General features: G+C 36.7%; 6 protein-coding genes across 6 annotated transcripts; 2 read left to right on the top strand and 4 right to left on the bottom strand.

Moving 5' to 3' along the window:
• The first annotated feature begins 238 nt into the window (after positions 1-238).
• Positions 239-3,149, top strand: PHYBLDRAFT_34142 (hypothetical protein). The gene is made up of 9 exons (XM_018440026.1): positions 239-620; positions 683-1,028; positions 1,140-1,264; positions 1,385-1,425; positions 1,539-1,687; positions 1,824-2,039; positions 2,118-2,287; positions 2,360-2,429; positions 2,553-3,149. The coding sequence occupies exons 1-9, from the start codon at positions 286-288 to the stop codon at positions 2,637-2,639; spliced, it is 1,539 nt and encodes a 512-aa protein (XP_018288152.1). The 5' UTR covers positions 239-285; the 3' UTR covers positions 2,640-3,149.
• Positions 3,150-3,186: 37 nt separating this feature from the next.
• PHYBLDRAFT_171498 (hypothetical protein) lies at positions 3,187-8,633 on the bottom strand (the record flags this gene model as incomplete). Its single annotated transcript, XM_018436615.1, has 21 exons — positions 3,187-3,432; positions 3,568-3,666; positions 3,818-3,947; positions 4,053-4,189; positions 4,263-4,363; positions 4,482-4,605; positions 4,669-4,816; positions 4,873-4,940; positions 5,041-5,116; positions 5,195-5,284; positions 5,370-5,466; positions 5,558-5,617; positions 5,757-5,970; positions 6,046-6,072; positions 6,192-6,214; positions 6,443-6,488; positions 6,714-6,818; positions 7,440-7,472; positions 7,532-7,636; positions 7,810-7,872; positions 8,475-8,633. The coding sequence occupies 21 exons, from the start codon at positions 8,631-8,633 to the stop codon at positions 3,187-3,189; spliced, it is 2,151 nt and encodes a 716-aa protein (XP_018288151.1).
• Positions 8,634-8,761: 128 nt separating this feature from the next.
• PHYBLDRAFT_71549 (hypothetical protein) lies at positions 8,762-9,491 on the bottom strand (the record flags this gene model as incomplete). The annotated part of the gene is made up of 2 exons (XM_018442501.1): positions 8,762-9,179; positions 9,388-9,491. The coding sequence occupies 2 exons, from the start codon at positions 9,489-9,491 to the stop codon at positions 8,762-8,764; spliced, it is 522 nt and encodes a 173-aa protein (XP_018288150.1).
• A 632-nt stretch (positions 9,492-10,123) lies between these two features.
• On the bottom strand, positions 10,124-11,105 carry PHYBLDRAFT_171496 (hypothetical protein; the record flags this gene model as incomplete). Its single annotated transcript, XM_018436614.1, has 3 exons — positions 10,124-10,619; positions 10,796-11,066; positions 11,102-11,105. The coding sequence occupies 3 exons, from the start codon at positions 11,103-11,105 to the stop codon at positions 10,124-10,126; spliced, it is 771 nt and encodes a 256-aa protein (XP_018288149.1).
• A 3,889-nt stretch (positions 11,106-14,994) lies between these two features.
• PHYBLDRAFT_126482 (hypothetical protein) lies at positions 14,995-15,864 on the top strand. The gene has a single exon (XM_018429108.1). The coding sequence runs from the start codon at positions 15,247-15,249 to the stop codon at positions 15,631-15,633; it is 387 nt and encodes a 128-aa protein (XP_018288148.1). The 5' UTR covers positions 14,995-15,246; the 3' UTR covers positions 15,634-15,864.
• Positions 15,865-19,615: 3,751 nt separating this feature from the next.
• Positions 19,616-20,645, bottom strand: PHYBLDRAFT_171494 (hypothetical protein; the record flags this gene model as incomplete). Its single annotated transcript, XM_018436613.1, has 4 exons — positions 19,616-19,800; positions 19,885-20,129; positions 20,184-20,315; positions 20,416-20,645. 4 exons carry the CDS (start codon positions 20,643-20,645, stop codon positions 19,616-19,618), a joined length of 792 nt encoding a protein of 263 aa, XP_018288147.1.

Below are 20,645 nucleotides of genomic sequence, written 5' to 3'. Positions count from 1 at the left end.
GTTAGAATTAAAGTGTATTTGTGTATACATACATACATTTATATATATAAAAAAAAAATCATCCAAGTAATCCAAGAATTCAAAATTGAAATCTGTTTAGTCATTAACACTTCAAATTTGAAACAGCGACATTCTTTTTTATATATACAAAAAAAAAATACAAATATATTTTTTGGTTGACAGACTTTAATTCCCACATTTTTGTATTCAATTTCCCCACTCTCTTTCTCTTTCTCCATACCCATACCCCCCCACTCTATCTTACTCTAATTCACCGGCACTGCTATGTCTTTAAAAACATTTACTCGTGAAGAAGTCGGTCGCCATGCATCCGAAAATGACCTCTGGATCATTATTGACTCGAGCGTTTATGATATGAGCCGATTCATCAATTTTCATCCAGGAGGCGCTGCTCCTATTCTCGAAATGGCCGGAAAAGACGCCACGGAAGATTTCTACGGTCTTCACAGGCAAGAAGTCTTGGTTAAATACTCAAAGTACAAGATTGGTACCATTGCGAATGAGAAGGCCCAGATTACCATTCGCCAGAACGGTGACTTCTCCAAAGTACCTTATGGAGAACCTAGTGCCTGGATGGGATTCAAATCACCTTATTACAAGTAATACTTTCATTTTCACTATTATAAAAGTATTACCAATATTAATAACTAAATTCACATAGGGAGAGCCACTACAAGTTCCGTGCTGCAATTCGCCCAATTATCGATGAACTTGCTGAAGAAGCTCGCCACTTTGAAGACACGGAGACCAAACCAACAGATGAATTCATGCAGAAGTTGGGAAGTTACAATCTTTTGGCCGCAAATGTGGGTCCCGGCCCGTGGCTGCGAAACATTACTCTTCCCGGTGGTGTCACCGGCGAAGAATTCGATTACTTCCACGAATTGATTCTACACGAGGAAACAGCACGCTGGGGAACTCGTGGTGCTGGTGATGGTATCTTTGGTGGAATGGTCATCTCTATCCCAACCGTCCTCAATTTCGGATCGCCTGCGCTCAAGGCAAAGGTAATATTTATATATATTACATGAAACTTCTTCTATTAGCTCAAGGTTCTTTATACTGTTTTAACTTTTTTTTATTACAATAATAATAACCTACTTGCCTGCTACCTGTAGATTGTACCTGAAGTCTTTTCTGGAAAGAAACGAATCTGTTTAGCTATTACCGAACCATATGCTGGATCTGATGTTGCAAGCATTCGTACAACTGCCAAAAAGACAGCTGATGGAAAGCACTACATGTAAGTGAGCCAATACTAGTAGGAATTATAATATAATCATTTTAACCACTAGTATTTATATCTTTATCAAATATATATATATTTGTTTATTTATTTATTCAAAATAAAATAAAATATCAGTGTAAACGGCGTAAAGAAATGGATTACTGGTGGTATGTATTGTTGATATACCTTCCTATGTATATAAAAAAAAACCTTGTTACTAAGCTTATTTAATTTAATTTAATTTAATTTAATTTAATTTAATTTTATTTCTTTAATATAAAAATAATAGGTCAATATGCTGACTACTTCTCAACCGCTGTTCAGACCGAAAATGGCATGTCTATGCTTTTGATCGACCGTTCGGATGATGTCGAGACCAAAGCCATCAAGACATCTTACAGCAGCAGTGCCGGTACCTCTTATATTATCTTTGAAAACGTATGTTGAATACAGATATATATATATATATATATATATTAATACTTACTACTACTACTACTACTACTACTACTACTAATTTACATTTTGAATACTCAAATATTTTTATCTTTTTTTTTAAAAAAAAAACATAAAGGTAAAAGTCCCAGTTGAGAACTTGCTGGGTAAGGAGGACCGTGGTTTCATGGTGGTTCTTTCCAACTTTAACCATGAACGCTGGGTAATGATTACCAGTGTTTCTATGGCTGCCCGTATTGTGATTGAAGAATGCTTCAAGTGGGCTAACCAGAGAAAGGTCTTTGGAAAGAGACTTATCGACCAACCTGTAATCAGAAATAAACTTGCTGTTATGGTAAATATATCTATATCTATATACTTTTTGATATTTAGTGCACAACTAAGCAAACTCTTGGTATATACATACATACAGGTTGCTGAACTCGAGAGCTTTCATAATTGGGTTGAAAACATCACTTATCAAATGTGTCACATGGGATACAAAGAGCAGTCCGAGAAGCTTGCTGGTCCTTTAGCTTTGTGCAAGTACCAGTCCACTCGCATGCTTCACAATGTATCTGACTCTGCTTGTCAGATCTTTGGGTGAGTTTTATCTTTTTATATCTATAAAAGAAAAGGCTTGGAAGTTTATTTACATATATATCATTTTATTAGTGGACGAGCACTTACAAAGACTGGAATGGGAAAACATATTGAGATGCTTCAAAGAACATACAAGTTCTCGGTAAGTATTCCTAATCGCAATTCTTCTTGTACACACAATCACACGCACTATCTCCCGCGTACAAAGAAAAATACTAAATCAAATCACCCTTTCCCTCTCACCCTCAATTATTTCTTTATTTAGGCTATTTTGGGTGGTGCAGAAGAAATCATGGCCGACCTTGGAGTTCGCCAAGCCATGAAGAGCTTCCCTGCCGGTGCTAGACTCTAAAAAGAAAAGAAACTAGAAAAGAAAAGAAAAGAAAAATCAAAAGGCTTTGCTTAAAGTTCTAACTCAATTTTTATACTATGAGGGCACCAAAAAAAATATTACATGGATCATCACGGTTCCGATACCTTTTTATTATATTTGGTTTAATCTAAAAACTAAACCGATCTAATATAATTTAATTGTAATATAACATAACATAACGTAAGGAAGTACGGTGATAATTGTTGATGACTGTATTCATAAAATTATACCATTTATCTATCTCTACCTCTTAAAACAAAAACTCGTACTTTTCTTGTGATTTTAATTTTATTAGTAACTAAAGTGATTAAGAGCAACCCGATATATATAGTAATGTAAAGACACACACAGCTACATACAGAAGAAGCATCTGTATAGCAAAAAAGTTATTTGGGTAAATAGTTTATAACCTTCTCAAACACAAAATAATAATAAAAATAATAATCGGCTGCACACAATCTCTTTTAATTTTGACTTAAACTTTTTTTTAAAAAAATAAATAAATAAATAAAAAGACATACAGACATTAAAGGCTCTTTTCGTAAAGAGCAAGACACTTTGTCGTGAGCTCAATAGATTCCAATGATTTTACTTTTGGCAATAATCTTTGGCTTATAAAAAGAGCTTCTCTTTTATCATTTGGAGTTTGCTGCACCAGAATGTGGCCTAGTTGAATAGCTGCAGCATAATAGTTCTGAGCATCATTAGACTCTTTGCATATTCTCAACACTTCTTTTAAAAGAAGAATAGCTTCAGAATAGCATTGGATATCCTTTATATATATATATTTAAAATAAGAAGAAGAAATATTATTTTGATGGTTTAGATCCAAAGACTTTTTTTTTAAAATATATATATATATATATATATATATATACTTTATCTATATAAAAGAAATACGGCTTACCATGTTCAATTGTGCCCTTGCCATCAGATTTATAGCAATGTGTAAAGGAAGCTTCTCTTTCTTTAGACCAACAAGTGTCTGTTCAAGTAAGACGCGAGACTAATAAAATAACAAAAGATTATTATAAATATAAGTAGACAGTATCCCCTTTTTATTTGATGCTATGAAATAAGGAGTACAGGTATTTTGTGCTCTTCTGCTGAATTTTCATCTTATTATCTGTAAAGATTATATTAAAGTAAGAATTTACCTTTTCTAGATCACCACATCTATAGAACTCCATGGCATAATTCTGCTTTATATCATAGTATTTGCTAGTATTTTGAGGGTGATAATCTGGCATCATAGCTTCCTGCACAAATCTGTAGGTATTTGGACCTCTATAATAATAGCATAACATAGCATAAAATAAAATAAAGAACACAATATATTAGCTTTCTGAGCTTACTACTTCAGAAAAACATATGCGTATGTATATAACTTACATAGGTTGAGATATATACTTGTCTAGTCTGTATTGAACTTGCTTCCACTCAATCATCATTGTACTTTGACTAGGGTATTGAGTCTGGAAAGTATTGAGCATTGATTGAGCCTTTTCATAGTCTCCTTTGGCAATAAACTAAAGAATACGATACACTTGTGAGACATTGTGTCGTTGTCTCTTCCACCAAAGCTAGGTTTAGTATATTTACAATTTCGGCTGCATATATATATTTCTTTTCTACATTATCAATCATCTCTTCTTCTGTGTCTAACGCCGCGTTTAAATAATTATCTGCCAAGAGACCATATCCTTTTATATAATAAAATAATAACAACAATAAGATAGTGTTAGCATATATTATATTATATGCTTATCTCAAGTAATTAAACTCGGATTCGGAGGGTGTATTAAAAGGGCTCAACTGTACCATAGTGTCTCCAGAGCTGTGAAGCAACCAGATTCTGAAATGTGCTCAAACCTTTTACATTACTCTTGCCCCCTCGTATTATGGTTTGAAAGAGCCGTTCAAAGCATTCATTAGAAGCTCTTCCCTAACACAATATCATTAAGACTCTTTTGTACACATCCACGAATGCAATAGATATACAGCTTACGTGTAGTAATGCATCACGAATCCAAATGAGATCATAAAAACTTTGATGGTATATCACTCGAGATATTTCTTCGATATCTTCACTTTTTATATTCACTGGTGGACTGGATCCTGTGTATGTATCTGTGCTACTTACATACCGTAACCAGCTATAATAGACTAGCAGTGAGGATCCCACACTATAACCTTATGAAGTCTAACCTACCTTTGTACTTCATTAAGACAGTGCTGATCCACTTTTTTTTGTGCAATTATAAGTGCTGCACTAAAAGACTATGTAGCAAAAAGAAAAAGAAGAAGAAGAAGTAAATACTCTATAAGCTTAACAGACTATACGCAATACTAGTTCAAAAAAGAGCCAAGATTACTAAACTTGTATAGCTTCTGTAAAATGTCCAAATCTAGTTTCCAATATACCAAGATTAAGCATCGAGTACTGATCATGCTCACTACAAAGAAAGATAATAAATAAAGAAATACAAAACAAGTGTTCTTGATCTCACTCATTTAATAACTAGATATATTACTTTTCATGTGATAAAAGGCTTGTATCGACTGCCTTGTGAAATGTAATCGATGCGCTTTCGTACTCTTTAACTTGTGCAAGATTGAGGGCCCTGAAATTTGATATATATATATATATATATTTATTAGTATATGTCTTGTTTGTTTAGGTACAAAATAATTACTAAAGCACTTTACCGAACATGATCAATCTTCTTTATATCAGGAGCATACAATTGCAAGAAGTTCAAGTATTTGTCGAGTAATTCTGGCAAGCAATCACTTTTTCCAATATCTAAACAATCCAAAAGACTATGAATAATTGTACTTTAAATGTATGTAAATAGTCTGCAGTCCTAACAAAAATTAGTAATTCATTTCTTTACCTCTAATTTGTCTTATTTGATTATCGAGAAAATTTACAGTAATGTCATCAGTTATCCATCCTAAGATATCAAGCAAGAAAAGAAAAGAAGAAAAGGACAGACAGACAGGTCATCAAGTGAATATTGATATTATACATTCGCGTTTATTGGTTATATTCTTTATATTCATTATTTTATGTATTTAGAATTCAGAGTTTACCATCGATACGATCCAGCACATTATCATCCTGTTTAAAGGAGGCTAATTTTGGTTTCAGCTCATTACTGCCAAGACGGTGCATAATCTTGTCGTCTGAAGTTCCATTGACATAAGCTTGAAAGGCAGCAAAAATATCTGTAGTTTCTAGTAAACTTGACATTCTGTAGGCAGCTAAACAGCGACGTATGTACACTCCAATAGGACTATCTTTATGCTAATTGAAATCAAAATATAATATTTTCTGAGTATATAGATATATGTATATAGATCATATCCAACAAAGTCTTACCACATGTCTTGTTACATCAGATACAGGCTAAGCGATGAAACGTTAATTTGGTAGAGGGTATTTCTCTTCTTCTCTCTTTAGCTCACAAAAACTCTTAAGCCTTTTTTTTAACCCATTAAATAAAGAAAAATAATCCCATTCTCTACCTCTTCAAGTAATTTCTCTGTATCTGATTGGCAAGATTCATATATTTATTGTTTATAAAAAAGAAAGAAATCAATTCTCTTTTTAGCTTGAAAAAATAATCTTCTTTTTATTATATATCCATATGCTTCAATTGATCGATTGGTTTCTGTTGTAGTTTAAGCTATTTCTCTCTTTCTCTCTTCCTTTTTAAGTAGCACACACACACACACACACATATATATATATATATATATTGGCCATTTAAATTTACCTTGAATAATTTCATTCATATTATGTGGTGTGTTTATATATGCCAGCTAAAGTGGATAATACCAAATATTTTATTATATTTATTATATTCATTTCAATAGATGAATTTATATGAGAGAGTATTAAAAATATTATTTTTTTTAAAAAAAAGGAAATAAAATAAGGTAAAGACAAAAACAAAAAGGTATGTATGTATGTGTGGATCAACCGATTATTATGGCTGTCAATACTACTATTATTTGTTTTAATCATGTAAATTAGTAGCAACTTACATTGTCATTTATAACCTCGATAATATTTTCAATATCTTTTTGCATTCCAGATGCATTCAACGTTCTCAAAGCTTCTCTTAGCGAAGGCTCCTCCACTGCCTCTTCCTAAGTTTTTTTTTTTTGTAATAATAATAATAATAAATTCATTCATTCATTCATTAATAATAAAAATAAATCAAGTTTCTAATTCTCTTATTTCAGATCCTTACTAGTGTGACATCAAGAAGAAATGAAGAAAGATTGAAAAGGGCATCTGGGGAGAATTGCTCTTGGCAGAATATTCTAATCAGCAGTAATATAAATATCTTGTAAGGCGATAGATATCTTATGCGAATGATGCACAAGTCGAATATTGTCATTGAAACGAGATCTCAGTGTGATGATTGTGGACCAAGCAATAAAAAATAAGAATTATAAAAAGAAATAAAAATAATGATAAAAAAAAAATAGATTATTCAGTGATTTAGACTCAACGCTTTCTTTTGCAGGACTGTGCACAACAGTAGTACACACAATCTCGAAATCAATTCTGTCAATGTTATCTCAAGCATTAAATTAAACAAGAATTCGGTTAGGATCGTAGCTGACATCATCAGTTTCTTGTTTCAACATTCTCTCTCTATCCCCATCTCCCTATCTTTTTTTTTTTTTAAAAAAAAGAAATGGTAATAATAATTAATAAATTAAATATGTATACAAGCATTGGTACTATACAATGCTATTTACCTCTAGAGCTACAACGTAGCTGCCAAATCGACTCTTTGTGTACAGAAATCAAATATTATTATTGTATAATGTTCAGCAGTCATTTGGCTGACGTTGTAAAAAGGAGGTAGCGCGGCACCAAACATAACTGAACTTAGGCCCACCAGTCCAATAGCGAGAGCTGAAAGGGTATCTCTCGGCTTAGTTGCAAATCGATTCTTGACAGTTACACACCGAGGATTAATACAAAAAAGGCACCTTTTTTGACTTTATAACTTCCTTCCTTCTTGCCAGGAATCCTTGAGTTTGTTAAAGGGGAAAATCATAATATACACGTTTGGGAGGTCTTACACTCATTTGTAATGCAAACATTGGGTGCCTCCTCGTGTACCTTCTGCTTCCACTTATCACCATACTTTCTAAAGCATTTGCTTCGAAAACTTACATCGGTCTCCTAATCAACAATGAAGAGTATCAAGGGCTTTTTAGAGGAGGACTTATCTGTTGAGCCAAAAGAATGTGCGTTAATAAAAATCGAATACAATACTAATATTGGTATCAAGTTATTACTCTCTAAATGCTTCAATTCCAATCTCTCTCGCCGACAGAGGTGATGCCAATAACGATGTTGTTGGATTTCTACATGTCTTTTTTTGGTTGATGATTTTTGGAGAATTGTAGAAATCCCGCAGTCTTTGTCATTGTTCGTATTTATCAAGAAAGTTTTTGATGGCCATGTCAATAGAAGTAACTGGGGTCGACTCCATTTCTCTCATTGAATCCTCTATTAACTAGACCTCTTTTCCTTAATTGCTATGCTTCTTTCGTCTTTCTAAATATCTCCGTTGCCAAAAAATACTCACAACCAACATAAAAAATATTAGCCTTCGTATTCGTAACTGATGGAAAATATGGAAATAATTCTTCCTCTTTAGATAAATTTAAGGTGATACTCTTTTTATTAGAGCCATTGCTTAACCCAATGCAATAGTTGAAAAGCTTTAGGTGAAATTTAATTCTTGGTAACGACACCAGTATTGATGCTGTCGTATTCACCAGGCCATTGTCAGTATCCGCATAGCTAAAGTCATCAGTATTCACAGCAGTTAGGTCCTCTGCCTTGGTAACACCTTTGCCGTATTTCTCAATTGGGCTTCTGCTATCTTGAGGGATATCTTTAACATTATGAAGCTTTGATTTGAAGCAAATTGCCATTTGTCGAAAATATAACTGTTGTCTTTTTTTTTCAGCGAGTTCGTTTCTGATCTTGTTAACCGTCAAATAAGATCTATATCTCTATTATTTATATTTTTCATTCAATCGTCCGGTATAACTGATCCTTGTCATCCGTTGTCCCCCCAATTTGATTTACATTCCTTGATTTTCTTTTTGAAGTTACTGTTTTTCAGTAGCTCTAGCTCTCTTTTACAGACAGATTCAAGTGCATTAACTTCTTCTGTTAAGCTTTGAATCGCAGAAAAAAGAACATCCTTTGTTTTTCGTCCTTCTTGCATAATGCTCGGGTTTCTTAAAATCCGTGCTTCATACGACTGTTTTGTCTCCTCTTTTACGGTGCCATGGGTTTTTATTTTCGATCCCAATAATCGTACTGTTTTCATTCCTGGTAGACATGTTATCCGATATGCAAAAGATAAACCATACAATTCACATGCTTTCTGAATCTCTTCCATATCAGATACTGCGTTAAATGTGGCATCTTTGTTTTGGCGCGCTTTGTTTTGAGACCCTATCAGCTCATCTCTATTATACCCATAGATTATTACTTCACTATACCCTTTCTTTTCTTGCTGGTTGGTATGTGATGGTGGTTATTCCGACTTTTCTTGATCTATATTCTGGGTCAATAACTGATATAATGCAACTGAATCCAGGTGTAGTGCACTCGATGACGAAAATGATGTTGAAGGTCATAATGCGCGAGTAAACTTTGTATAACGTGCATATTTACGAACGTCGTTTGCGAAGATACAGAAATAGATCTGATACACAATTACATGGTATTGCTTTTTCGGAGGCAAGAACTTCATCAACGTATTTTAGATCAACAAGCATACTGACTGTTCGGCGGCGGAGGCCTCAGGAGACTAATGTTTGACATCTTCTAAATATACAGGCGTATCATTGCTGAAGACCAAGTGTTTGATTATGGACTTGAATTGATTCAACCTCCTTTCCGGAACATCATCATACAAAGTCCCCTCCTCTCCCAGAAAATCTTGCTGCTCTTCCGCGATGTTCAAATCCTGAACAACGAGCTTGTGTTCCACAGAAGATTCCTTTCTATCATTCAGCATTTGGCCTATCTTCTATAATAAAATGAAGTATTAGCTGGCAATTTCAAGCCAATAAAAATGTTTCCATTTTACCTTTTTAAAAGTATGCCTTAAATTTGCTAGACACTGCTTCGCACTATTTATCTTGATGGTCCACTTTTCTCATTCTAATCCGCCTGCTTTTTCCTTTCTTTGTATCAACTTTTTTAGCTTTTTATCCTCTGCACGACAAACATAACGCGCATCGTTTCTCATATCATTCTTTCCAAGTGGGTTCCTTGTTGTTGTGGTCGATATACGCTTTGGTTCTCTATTGCGGGCAAGATGGTGGCTAAGTAGCACTAGTATCACTTTGCCCAAAAGTTTGTTGATTATCTTTTTGTTGTCCCACATATTCTCGAAGTTGACCAGCTATGTTTCAAGAGCAATCGCCGTTGCCGATGATAATGCTTTCTCAAGAAAGAACCTCTGTTTATCAAGACCGGATTCTTTGAAAGAACAAAACAGACTATTCTGCACAGGGTGTGCGTTCAAATTTTCTTCTTTAGCACCACGGACACTAAAAAAATAGCTATGCACAATTTGCAGGTGCTGGCTTGTGAAGAGACACTTGAATTCCGTATCAAACCGCTTAGAGCTAATTAAATTCTTGTCCAGCTGCTGGATGGTGTGTCTTGGCTCGTTAGTTGTAACAAAAGGCAACAATTCGGCGAGGTTGAAGCCAGGAACCTTTTTAATCTTGATATCATTGTTGTCAAAGAAGAATTCGCTACTCCTCAGCTCACTTATCATCATATTCACGAGTGCCGAAAAGCAAAGGGTATAATCTGTCGAGGTAACCATCGTATCTTGTAATCTAGTACACACGAATGTCTTTACAATAGGAGGGAGATCCGTTCTGAAGAGGCTGTTTATTTATTAGTGTGGCAGAAGAGAATTCCTTAGCTATGCCTTTTACTATCGAACCTACGGCAGTCTCACCTATTTTGTCGAAGCTTTGAGATATGAACTTCTTTCATCCTTCAACATTTTTTTAGCCCAGGGCAGAACTCCATATGTGAGCGCATTTCTTTTCTGTCACACTTGGCAAGCTGTGCCGTGTTTGTTATTATTGCTGCCGGTAGAGTCTTTACATTTACGAGCTTGTTTTTCAGTTCATTTGTTTTGTCTTGGGTTTTAGCATCCCCGACAAGTTCTTCTACGCCGTCTCTTATCGTGATAAAGAAACATTTCTTCAAGTGTTTTACCAGTTCTTCTACACGATTTCTTTTGTTGACACTTTCTTCGGAAAAGCTCTCAGATAAGGCTCGTTTGGTATTGATTTGTAGAAAGGATAGTGGCAAGGTGTTCACACCTTGATAAAAAGTTTCTTGCGGCGTTTTTTTTTACGCATTTGATTATTCTTTCTCCAACTTGCGAATATGGCCTTTGTTTGTACTATTCATGTAAGTTATTATACATTATTTTACTGTGTGGATTCGTTGTATATTTATGCAGTAAATCTTACCAGCTCAGTTGATACGTGGGTTGCCAAAATATTTTAGGGTAAAAAAAGAAGAAGAAGAAGAAGAAGAAGACAGAGGTAAAAAAATATGCAAGACGTAGTGCTCACGGGGTTGACGTAATCAAAAGTTGTGGTCAATTGATAAATTGTCTCTCAAGCCGAATATTGGATGAATATTGGGTGGATATAAGCCCGAGTATAAGTGACATTTGGCTTATTGAGGAAATTGTCTATTAAGGGAGTACGTGTAATAGAGGTGTCGATTTGTGATAATTTCAAGTTAAAAAAAAGGGGGTAAAAAAAAAGGTTAAGAAAGGGTCAATTCTTCTCAACGACTGATTGGCTTGTATTATTTCATTGTCACTAGGCTTGAGAAGAAGAACATTTTCATAGGAACAGTGTGTCATAGAATGAGTGGTTTAGAATAACTTGCATTAAAAGCTTTTCACTTAAAGACAGAGACGGCATTTTAAGCACAAATTTATCTAATATGTACTTGTACTAATTTTGAACTTTTTTGAAGAAAGGTGTGGTCAGTCATGAATTAGTCTGATTGGCCAAGTTCAATATGAGCTCGGTTTGCCCTTTTTTGAACTTTTCTCGAACTTTTAGTCTGTCCGCACCAAGTTTGTGCTGGACCCGCCAAATTCTTTCAGGTTCGGGAAAAATATGACTGCCTGTAATTTGTAGCAGATAAACTTATTGCACAGAGTTTTGCGTTCAAGAATGAGGAAAACAAAACTTTTTTTGGGATAGTCTCAGGTTAAATTTGAGAAAGTCTATCTTTTAAAAATAGACGGCACGAACTTGTGGCAATCTCCCATCAAAGTTGACGAATATGGTAGATGGTGAATTATTACAAGTCTCCATATTCTTTACTGTACGTACATTATGGTTTTAATTATAGCTGTACATAGTATATAAATACTGGCATAATGCCATTGTTTGGATATTACGGATCACATATTTGAAAGGTGGAGCTTTTCAAATTTAACCTGAAATTATCTCAAAAAAGTTTTGATTTTCTCATTTTTAAATGCGAAACTGTACATTCACACACGCGCTTTTTAAATTTCGTTTTTTTCCCATTTTTTTACTCTCTTATAACACCTACACTCCGTGACTTTTTTTTTATAAAAAAAATCCAAAAGACCTTCGTGAACTCATTCCATCTTCTTTACTTCATTACATCCTTAAACATGTTTAACAAACCCAGCTTTGGTGGAGGCTTTGGGCAACAAGCCCAGGCTACACCTTCTGTCTTTGGTCAACCCCAACAACCCCAACAGCAACAACAAGCAACTGGCTTTGGTGGTATGCACATTAGATTAAAACAATTACATATTATTATTTTTATTATTATTACCAATACTAGCTTTAATTAAAACAAATTCACTTATTCAAAAAAATGCATTAATTAGGTTTTGGTGCCAACACAGCTACCCCTAGTGCATTCGGCAGCGCTTCAGCACCTACCACCGGTGCATTTGGACAACCTGCCCAGCCCTCAGCATTTGGAGCACCAGCACCAAGCACCGGTAATAAGACGCTTACATAAAAAACACATCACCATTTTTCTTGAACATTAAACGTCCGAGTATCTAACCTCGAATTTTAACAGGTGCTTTTGGCGCAGCCGGCTCAACTGCTTTTGGACAACCAAGACCTACAGGCTTTGGAAACACCACTGGTTTCGGAGCGGGTAAATAATAATAATCTTAAATGAATAACACAATACCGCGTTTTTTCTTTATGCTAATCAACTAAATATTTACTTAATGTAGCTCAACAACCTGCTGCTTCTGCTGGTTTTGGCGGTTTTGGCGCAACAACTAGCACTCCTGCATTTGGTGCTCCTCAGGCTGGACAAGCTACTGGAGGACTGTTTGGGCAACGTCCTGCCACTACTGGAGCTTTCGGTGCCGCAGCACCAGCTACAAACAATGTATTTGGCGCGCAGCCTCAGCAAAACACTGCATTTGGTGGAGGCATGTCCACCCCCGCATTCGGACAGACTGCAAATGCTGTTGGTGGACAGAATGGAACTGCCATAGCTGACTTTGCACCCACTCAAGACCGTGATCTCTCAACAAACTCTAATACCTTTTTCCAAACTATCACGGCCATGCCCCAATATAAAAACTATTCAATTGAAGAACTCCGCCTTCAAGATTATATGGCTAATAGAAAAACATCTAACGCTGCACCAGGAGGATTTGGCGCTCCTGGCGCGACAGGCTTTGGTCAACAGCCAGCTGCTACTGGATTTGGAGCAGCCAGTACAGGTTTGTTTGGGCAACAGCAACAGCAACCTGCTGCTAACAATTCGTTTGGACAACCCGCGACAACCAATGCATTCGGAGGGCAATCAGCTGGCGTAGGAGCATTTGGTCAGCCTGCTACCTCTACACCTGCCTTTGGTGCAGGTGCCGGAGCATTTGGACAACCTGCTACCTCTACACCCGCTTTTGGTGGAAACACCGGTGGTTTCGGACAACCTGCAAAGCCATTCTCTTTCGGAGGTGAGTTGTAAAAACACAGTCTCTCTTTTTCTCTCTCTATCTTATATTTGCCTGTTTACTAAAGTTTATTATTTTCGTTTTATTCTCAACAAACACCAGCTGCATCTACTGCTCAACCCGCCGCTGGTGGTTTCGGCCAGCCTGCTGCCACTGGTGGCTTCGGCCAGCCTGCCGCAACTGGTGGTTTCGGCCAACCTGCTGCCACTGGTGGTTTCGGACAACCCGCCACTGGTGGTTTCGGACAACCTGCTGCCACTGGTGGTTTCGGACAGCCTGCCGCTGGTGGGTTCGGTTTTGGAGCCAAACCAGCAACTTCTGCTGCACCTACAACTGGATTTGGAGGTGGATTTGGAGGTGGATTTGGACAGTCTGCAGCTGCCAAGCCTACAACCGGGTTCAGCTTTGGTAACTCTGCTACTAGCCAACCTGCAGCACCTACTGGATTTGGAGGGTTCGGACAAACCGCAGGCGCTACTGGATTTGGTGCTCAATCCCAGGCACCTGCTGCTGGCGGTCTATTCGGTGCGAAGCCAGCTGCACCAACAACATCTCTCTTTGGAAACACACAGCCCGGTGCCACCACAGGCTTTGGATTTGGACAACAGCAACAACAACAGCAGCAGCAGCAACAGCAATCTAACACTGGTTTCGGGGGTGGAGCAGGTCTGTTCGGACAGCAGCCTGCTGCAAGTGCTGCTCCTGGCACAAGTCTTTTCGGAAACAGTGGATTCGGAGGACTTGGATCAGGACTTGGAGGAGGAACAGGACTCGGAGGAGCATCAACTGGATTTGGAGGATTTGGAAGCACCCAACCCCAGGGACTTGGTACTGGTACTGGTGCATTCTCAATGCCTACCCAAGGAGGTCTGACTTCGTTCGGCACTACCCCTCTTCAGCCTGGACAACAGCAACAATTCCTTGTAGCTCAGGTTGATAAAGATCCTTATGGAAAAGACCCCTTGTTTGAAACAAAGCCTAAAGCAGCCGGTTCGTCAGGCTACTTGGCCGTCCCTGTAAAAAGCCAGGCTAAGAAACAGCAGTTTCCTAACTACCCCATGTCTCCCCGAATTAACTCTCGCATCAAGCTCCGTGGCTTTTCTTTTGCCAAGCCAGTCAAATCTAGTCCTGTCAAGATGAGCTCGCTCCAAGGAATTACTGATGAGGACATTCTCAGAGCAGGTGCATTCGCTCCTTTCCCCAACAACCGCACTAATACGTTCGAGAATTCGCTCGGCAATGACGCCATGTCGACTCTTATCAACCAAGTTCCCGAAAAGCCCAAGGCTTTGTTCAACTCTAACCTTGAGTACATTGCCGAAAACGAGATTCACGAAGCTAAAGAAGCGCAAACTAAAGCTAAATCTGTTGCTACTGCTTCCGCCACTGCTGCTTCTGCTACTATTCCCACCACTGAATCTACTGATACGGAATCAGGCTCGGCTTCTTTATCTGCAGCCGCCATTAAAGATGGATACTATTGCTCTCCTAACTTGGAAGCACTACAGATTATGAGTGATGATGATATCAAGCACGTTGAAAACTTTGTAGTCGGACGTAGTGGCTACGGAGAGGTCAAGTTTGAGATTCCTGTTGATTTGTCAAAGACTGATCTCCATAGCATCATGGGAAAGATCGTGATCATCACCAAGAATAAGATTGTTCTTTACTCAAACATGCAATCCCCTCCTGTTGGAAAGGAACTCAATGTACCAGCCACATGCAAGTTCCTCGAAGTCTACCCCGTTGACAAGGACACTGGAAAGCCTATTAAGGACCCCAACCACCCCAAAGCCAAGTCTTTTACCACCAAATTGCAGACGCAGCCTCGCACCACATTTGTTAGCTATGATATCAACACTGGTGTCTGGATTTTCAAGGTTGAGGACTTTGAATAAAAAAAGTATATTCTTATTACATTATTAAATTATATACATAAATACACATAAGCAAAAAGGAAAAAGAGAAGAATATATATAAAAAAAAATAAGGAAGATATTTGTAACAAAGGCGCACCAAGTGGAGAATAGTCAATATAAGAACCATTGTGATACAGTAATAATAATATGGTATAAATACATATTGTGGTTTGTTTTTTTTTCAAAATAAAATAAAAAGCATAAAAATCTATTTATTTGTTTCAATTTTCTCTTAGTTTTGATATACATAAATTTGAATTGGTTTATTTTTTATGGAATCGAGATCTTGCTGTTGTATCGAACTTTAGGTACATCGTGTACTAGTTATGCTGTAATTACACAATTTCAAAGAGACTTATCTATGCTCACAAAGTTTAAAGCACAATGTGTTCAAGAAAGTATGTTCCGGAATTTTGTCATGCGAAACAAAATCTTACAAGCACAAAACGGCAAACAAGTACCGGAATAACACTTTTTTCACTCATGGGAGGTACTCAGCCAGGTTGATCGATCAAATTCTTGTGGGAATCTTGGCCAATGGCATCAATTTGTAGTTGAGGACACCAAAAGACAATACAAAATTCGTACAAAATTCATAGAATAAGCTTTTACACATTCTGATTTCTTCTTTGAACCTTTATGCACCTAGACTCTCGAAGAAGCCAAGTATTCTTTCCTTCGACTCAAGATCTGACTATACATTGTCAACCTTGTGTATGTATTTGTTAGCTTTAAGGGTTTTTTCAAGCTCCTTCACGGCAGCTATCTGCTCCAACTTTACGTTAACTTCCTTTTTGATTACTTCTAAAATATCTTTAATAAGCTCGTCTGCACTTGCTGATAAAGACTCTACCAGTGTTTTTTTTTCACGATAAATTCATTAATTTTACGCGATTTCTTCAAGGCATCAATTGTTTGTTGCTTTGTACTATATTCTGGCATGTAATATGTAGAGGAAGAAGTATTATATGCCTTTTTGACAATAAATTCTATGATTTATTATTAAGGAGAAAGATAAAATACAGGATTTCCACTCCAAAAGTTATATTTTTTTTTCAAACTATATATTTTGCAAAATCAAAACTTTCATTTTGTGCTCCGACTATATATAAAAAAAAATCAATTTATTTCTTGGCTATTTGTACATTGGGGGAAGAAGCTAATGCTATGATCAACCCAGCCTTGGCAGTTTTCCATAGCGATATGGCGGGAGCACTCAGCAATATACTCCAAGAATTGACCACATACCAACCCGGGCTTTCTCTTGACCAGTGTTTTGAGTTTGGAGAAGCACTCTTCAATCGGGTTTAGGAAAGGAGAGTATGGGGGGAGAAAGTGTAGGTGGTGTCGTGAATTAGCAAACAATTCAGTGACAAGATGGGATCTATGGATCGAGGCATTATCCATAATGAAGTTGTGAGGGGCAGCATTACTGTGGTCGAGCGAATCCATAATCGTCTTTACAAATTCAACGAAAATTGGTCCTGTCGTGCCACCAGGGGTTAACTTCGCCTGCACACTCTCAACACCTTGGTAAGAAATACCGGCAAGAATTGAGATGTTTAGTCCCCTTTTCGACTTCGTCTTCACAATGCTGGTCTCGCCTTTCTTGGACCACCCTTGTCCTCTGATCAGGTTTGCATTAAAGCCTGCTTCGTCCACAAAAATGCAATTGGTTTTATACGATAAACCATTCGTGTGCATACTGTCTACGTATACTTTTCTCAGCTCAATAGTCTTCGGGTCGTTTCTTTTTTCCTCGACCGGCTTGGTTCTCTTCAATGTGAACCCGATGTTGTTGATAATGTGCTTATGTAAGCCACTGATACTCAAGTTCTGCTCTTGAAGCTCTGGAAATTTTCTAAACAGTTCCTCTCTCATTTGACCAAGAGTCAAGGTGCAGCATTCGTCCAAGAGGTCTTGAATGAACTTCGAATGCTCATCGGTTATCTTAAGACTTTCCGCGCGCGAGCCGCCTCGCTTCTTGGGCTCTACAGTAGCATCCCTCTCGAACTTGGTGAGGATGTTGTTAATCGACACCTATGAGACACCAAATGCCCTGGCTGCTTCGGCTCGGGTCATGGACTCTTCTATATAACATTTCTCCACAATCATGTTCTTGATGTGGATCGGAAGAACCTTTTGTGGTCCATTTCTCTTTCTTCTCTTAACGATAGCGATTTGATTGGGGTTCATGTTGGAGGATTTGAGTATAGAAAAAGGTAATAGATAAAGACAGTTCTCAAAACCATATTACAAACTTAGCATTATATACTTTTCTTATAACAATATATTGACATTGCATGTTTTCTTATATTGTTTTTAATAAACAGTGTAGACATTCTTTAAATACTTTATCGCACATATTAGCATTCTTCATGCTCTTTATTAATTTGCTTTAAATTTCTTTCTATCCGCATTAATTAATTTATTTTTTTCATATATAGTCGGAGCACAAAATGAAAGTTTTGATTTTGCAAAATATATAGTTTGAAAAAAAAATATAACTTTTGGAGTGGAAATCCTGTATCAGGAAGAAGACTGAGTTTATTGAAATTGGATTTTGAGTGATTATAAAGGGGCGTCCAAATAAGGTACTGATTTATGAACTCAAGAGTGACCTCCGTCACAGTCTTACTAACAAAAATGTAAACAAGTTAGGCACGTGACTTTTTAGATTTTTCTTTAGTATTCAAAGGGTAAAATGTGAAGAGGTGATCTCGGAATATAGAACGCCTTTTTTGATATAGACCTGTGCCTACACCGATATGTTTTTTTCTTTCAAAAGTTTGTAAAAATAAATAACTCCGCCGAAAAGGAGTACTAGCCGACTCGGAGGAGCTTAATACGCGGTACGGACTTTAGCCATAATTTCCTATATAGGAATATAAGCGTATTAAAAAACACAGCACATATACCAATTGTCTATAAGAAAACAAAGAAGTTGTCCATACGCAACTTTGTTACGCACCCAGAGTATTAAATCCTGTGATTTTCTACAATAATCATTTCGAACTGCAAAAAAAAAGTGCCAGCTCAGACATCGTTGTGCCGGACCGGGCCTGTTTTGATGACGTTGCGGTCACAATGAATATATGTAATGGTTATTCCCTTATCACCATTATGGCGTTCCTTTAGACTACACCATCAAACAACGATGTGCACTTAGTTATTACTTCAACATGTAATAACAAAAAGGTACATTGTCCCCCCTGCTAACGCTCTGGGCTCTGGCCTTTTGCTTCATTGTAAAAGGCATCCGGATGCGAACGTTGCATATAAAGAGTGAAACTTCTTTATATGAATGCAGGGAGTTTGATGTAGAAGACAACGATGTGCACTTAGTTATTACTTCAACATGTAGTAACAAAAAGGTACATTGTCCCCCCTGCTAACGCTCTGGGCTCTGGCCTTTTGCTTCATTGTAAAAGGCATCCGGATGCGAACGTTGCATATAAAGAGTGAAACTTCTTTATATGAATGCAGGGAGTCTTCTGTAGTCTGTACTTTGATAAAGGTAATGTGTACCTAATAGGCATTGTTCAATTAATTGACTTTTACTAATTGGTACCAATGTACATTATTATTCTTCTGATGATTGATTGTTTTTACGCGTAAAAACAATCAATCATCACGACATGTTTAGGATTCTCAACTGTAAGCCAACTGAACAACAAGAAGCATATGTATATGTAACCATTGCTCTTATTAATTAGAATATAAAATCAAACGAAACTCTAGTATCAGTAAAACTTGAATAAGCTGCCAGAGGAGCCTTGGCTGTGGAAGAAAATGCAATCAAAAGATTAAAAGAAAAATATTTCTATACTTAAGCAAGATCATTTGAACACATATTGAAACAATAAACAAAAAAAAAGTAATAATGACTCGGTTGTTGGTAGTCAGTAAAAGTAAAAGAACATAAGCACTTTTATTTCTTTAATTCTATGGTTTTTATTCTTCACTTTTGTGATTCGATCACATAGTTTATTATTGCCTGCTTCCATTTTAACATAGCAGGAATGTTTTCAGCAAAGATCTTTAGCTCGCGTGGGGTTACCGGACAGGGAATCTTGCAAAAAGTTCTTTTTACAAGTCTAGTTTCTTCATCAACTAAAAATATGGCTTCAAAGAAAATCTGGTTGTCTAAAAGAAATATTAGCTGTGGTTTGAATGTCCATACATACATATATATATGTATGTATGTATGTATGTTCACAATCAACTTACTGAAGAAACGACAGTAGAACTGCGGGACAGGGGACTTGTGCTTTTTGACATATTTGGCATATTCCAAGAGCTTGACCATATTTCGTATCATTTTGCTTTCATCTCTTTGCTCTTTTTCTGTGGTACTATTAAAGTGAATCCCTCCAGAAAATTCAATCAAAACGGGCGTGAGGCGCTTATCTTTGATTGAAAAGCATATTCCATCCCACTTTGCAGCTCCTGTTATATCAGCTGTCCGCTCAATCCTAATATGTGTTTAGAAGACAACCTTTTCATTTGTTTCAAACTAATTTATTTACCAATGGAAAGATACTAGGTCATTACAGCTTAAGAACATTGCATGTAACAGGTATATTGTTGTAATTGGAGCAGCTGTCCTCTCTTTCATTGGGAATAGAATTGGGTTTCTTGGGCTGGTCATCATTTGCAAGCTATTTAGATAGAGATATTAGGTTAATTAGCTAATTAACTAATTAACTATCAAAATAATGACAATGCCTTTTTTTTTTATTATGATATATAGATACTTACAAATGATGAAGTGTAGATTCCGCAAAGTAATAGTCAGCATATTCAGATTCATCCAGAGAATTATTAGTTCCAATAAAAGACCTTATTTGAGACTTTATGCATGTTGCTGAAGCAGAAGATTTGGAAATAAGATTCAAAATATCCTTGCACGGTTCACTTAATTCAATTTTTGGAGGGTCAGTCAATGATTTGATGCTGGCGCCGGATTCTTCTAACAAAGTCCCAGACAT

Source organism: Phycomyces blakesleeanus, assembly GCF_001638985.1.
Source record: "Phycomyces blakesleeanus NRRL 1555(-) unplaced genomic scaffold PHYBLscaffold_19, whole genome shotgun sequence".
Lineage (NCBI taxonomy): Eukaryota > Fungi > Mucoromycota > Mucoromycetes > Mucorales > Phycomycetaceae > Phycomyces > Phycomyces blakesleeanus.
The sequence above is the reverse complement of the archived record's forward strand: the minus strand, read 5'-3'. Positions and strand labels throughout refer to the sequence as shown.

Coding starts and splice junctions, on each gene's coding strand:
- PHYBLDRAFT_34142 (XM_018440026.1), top strand. CDS start 286: ATGTCTTTAAAAACATTTACTCGTGAAGAAGTCGGTCGCCATGCATCC. Junction 621..682: donor TTCAAATCACCTTATTACAA/GTAATACTTTCA, acceptor AAATTCACATAG/GGAGAGCCACTACAAGTTCC. Junction 2,288..2,359: donor TCTGCTTGTCAGATCTTTGG/GTGAGTTTTATC, acceptor TCATTTTATTAG/TGGACGAGCACTTACAAAGA.
- PHYBLDRAFT_126482 (XM_018429108.1), top strand. CDS start 15,247: ATGAGTGATGATGATATCAAGCACGTTGAAAACTTTGTAGTCGGACGT.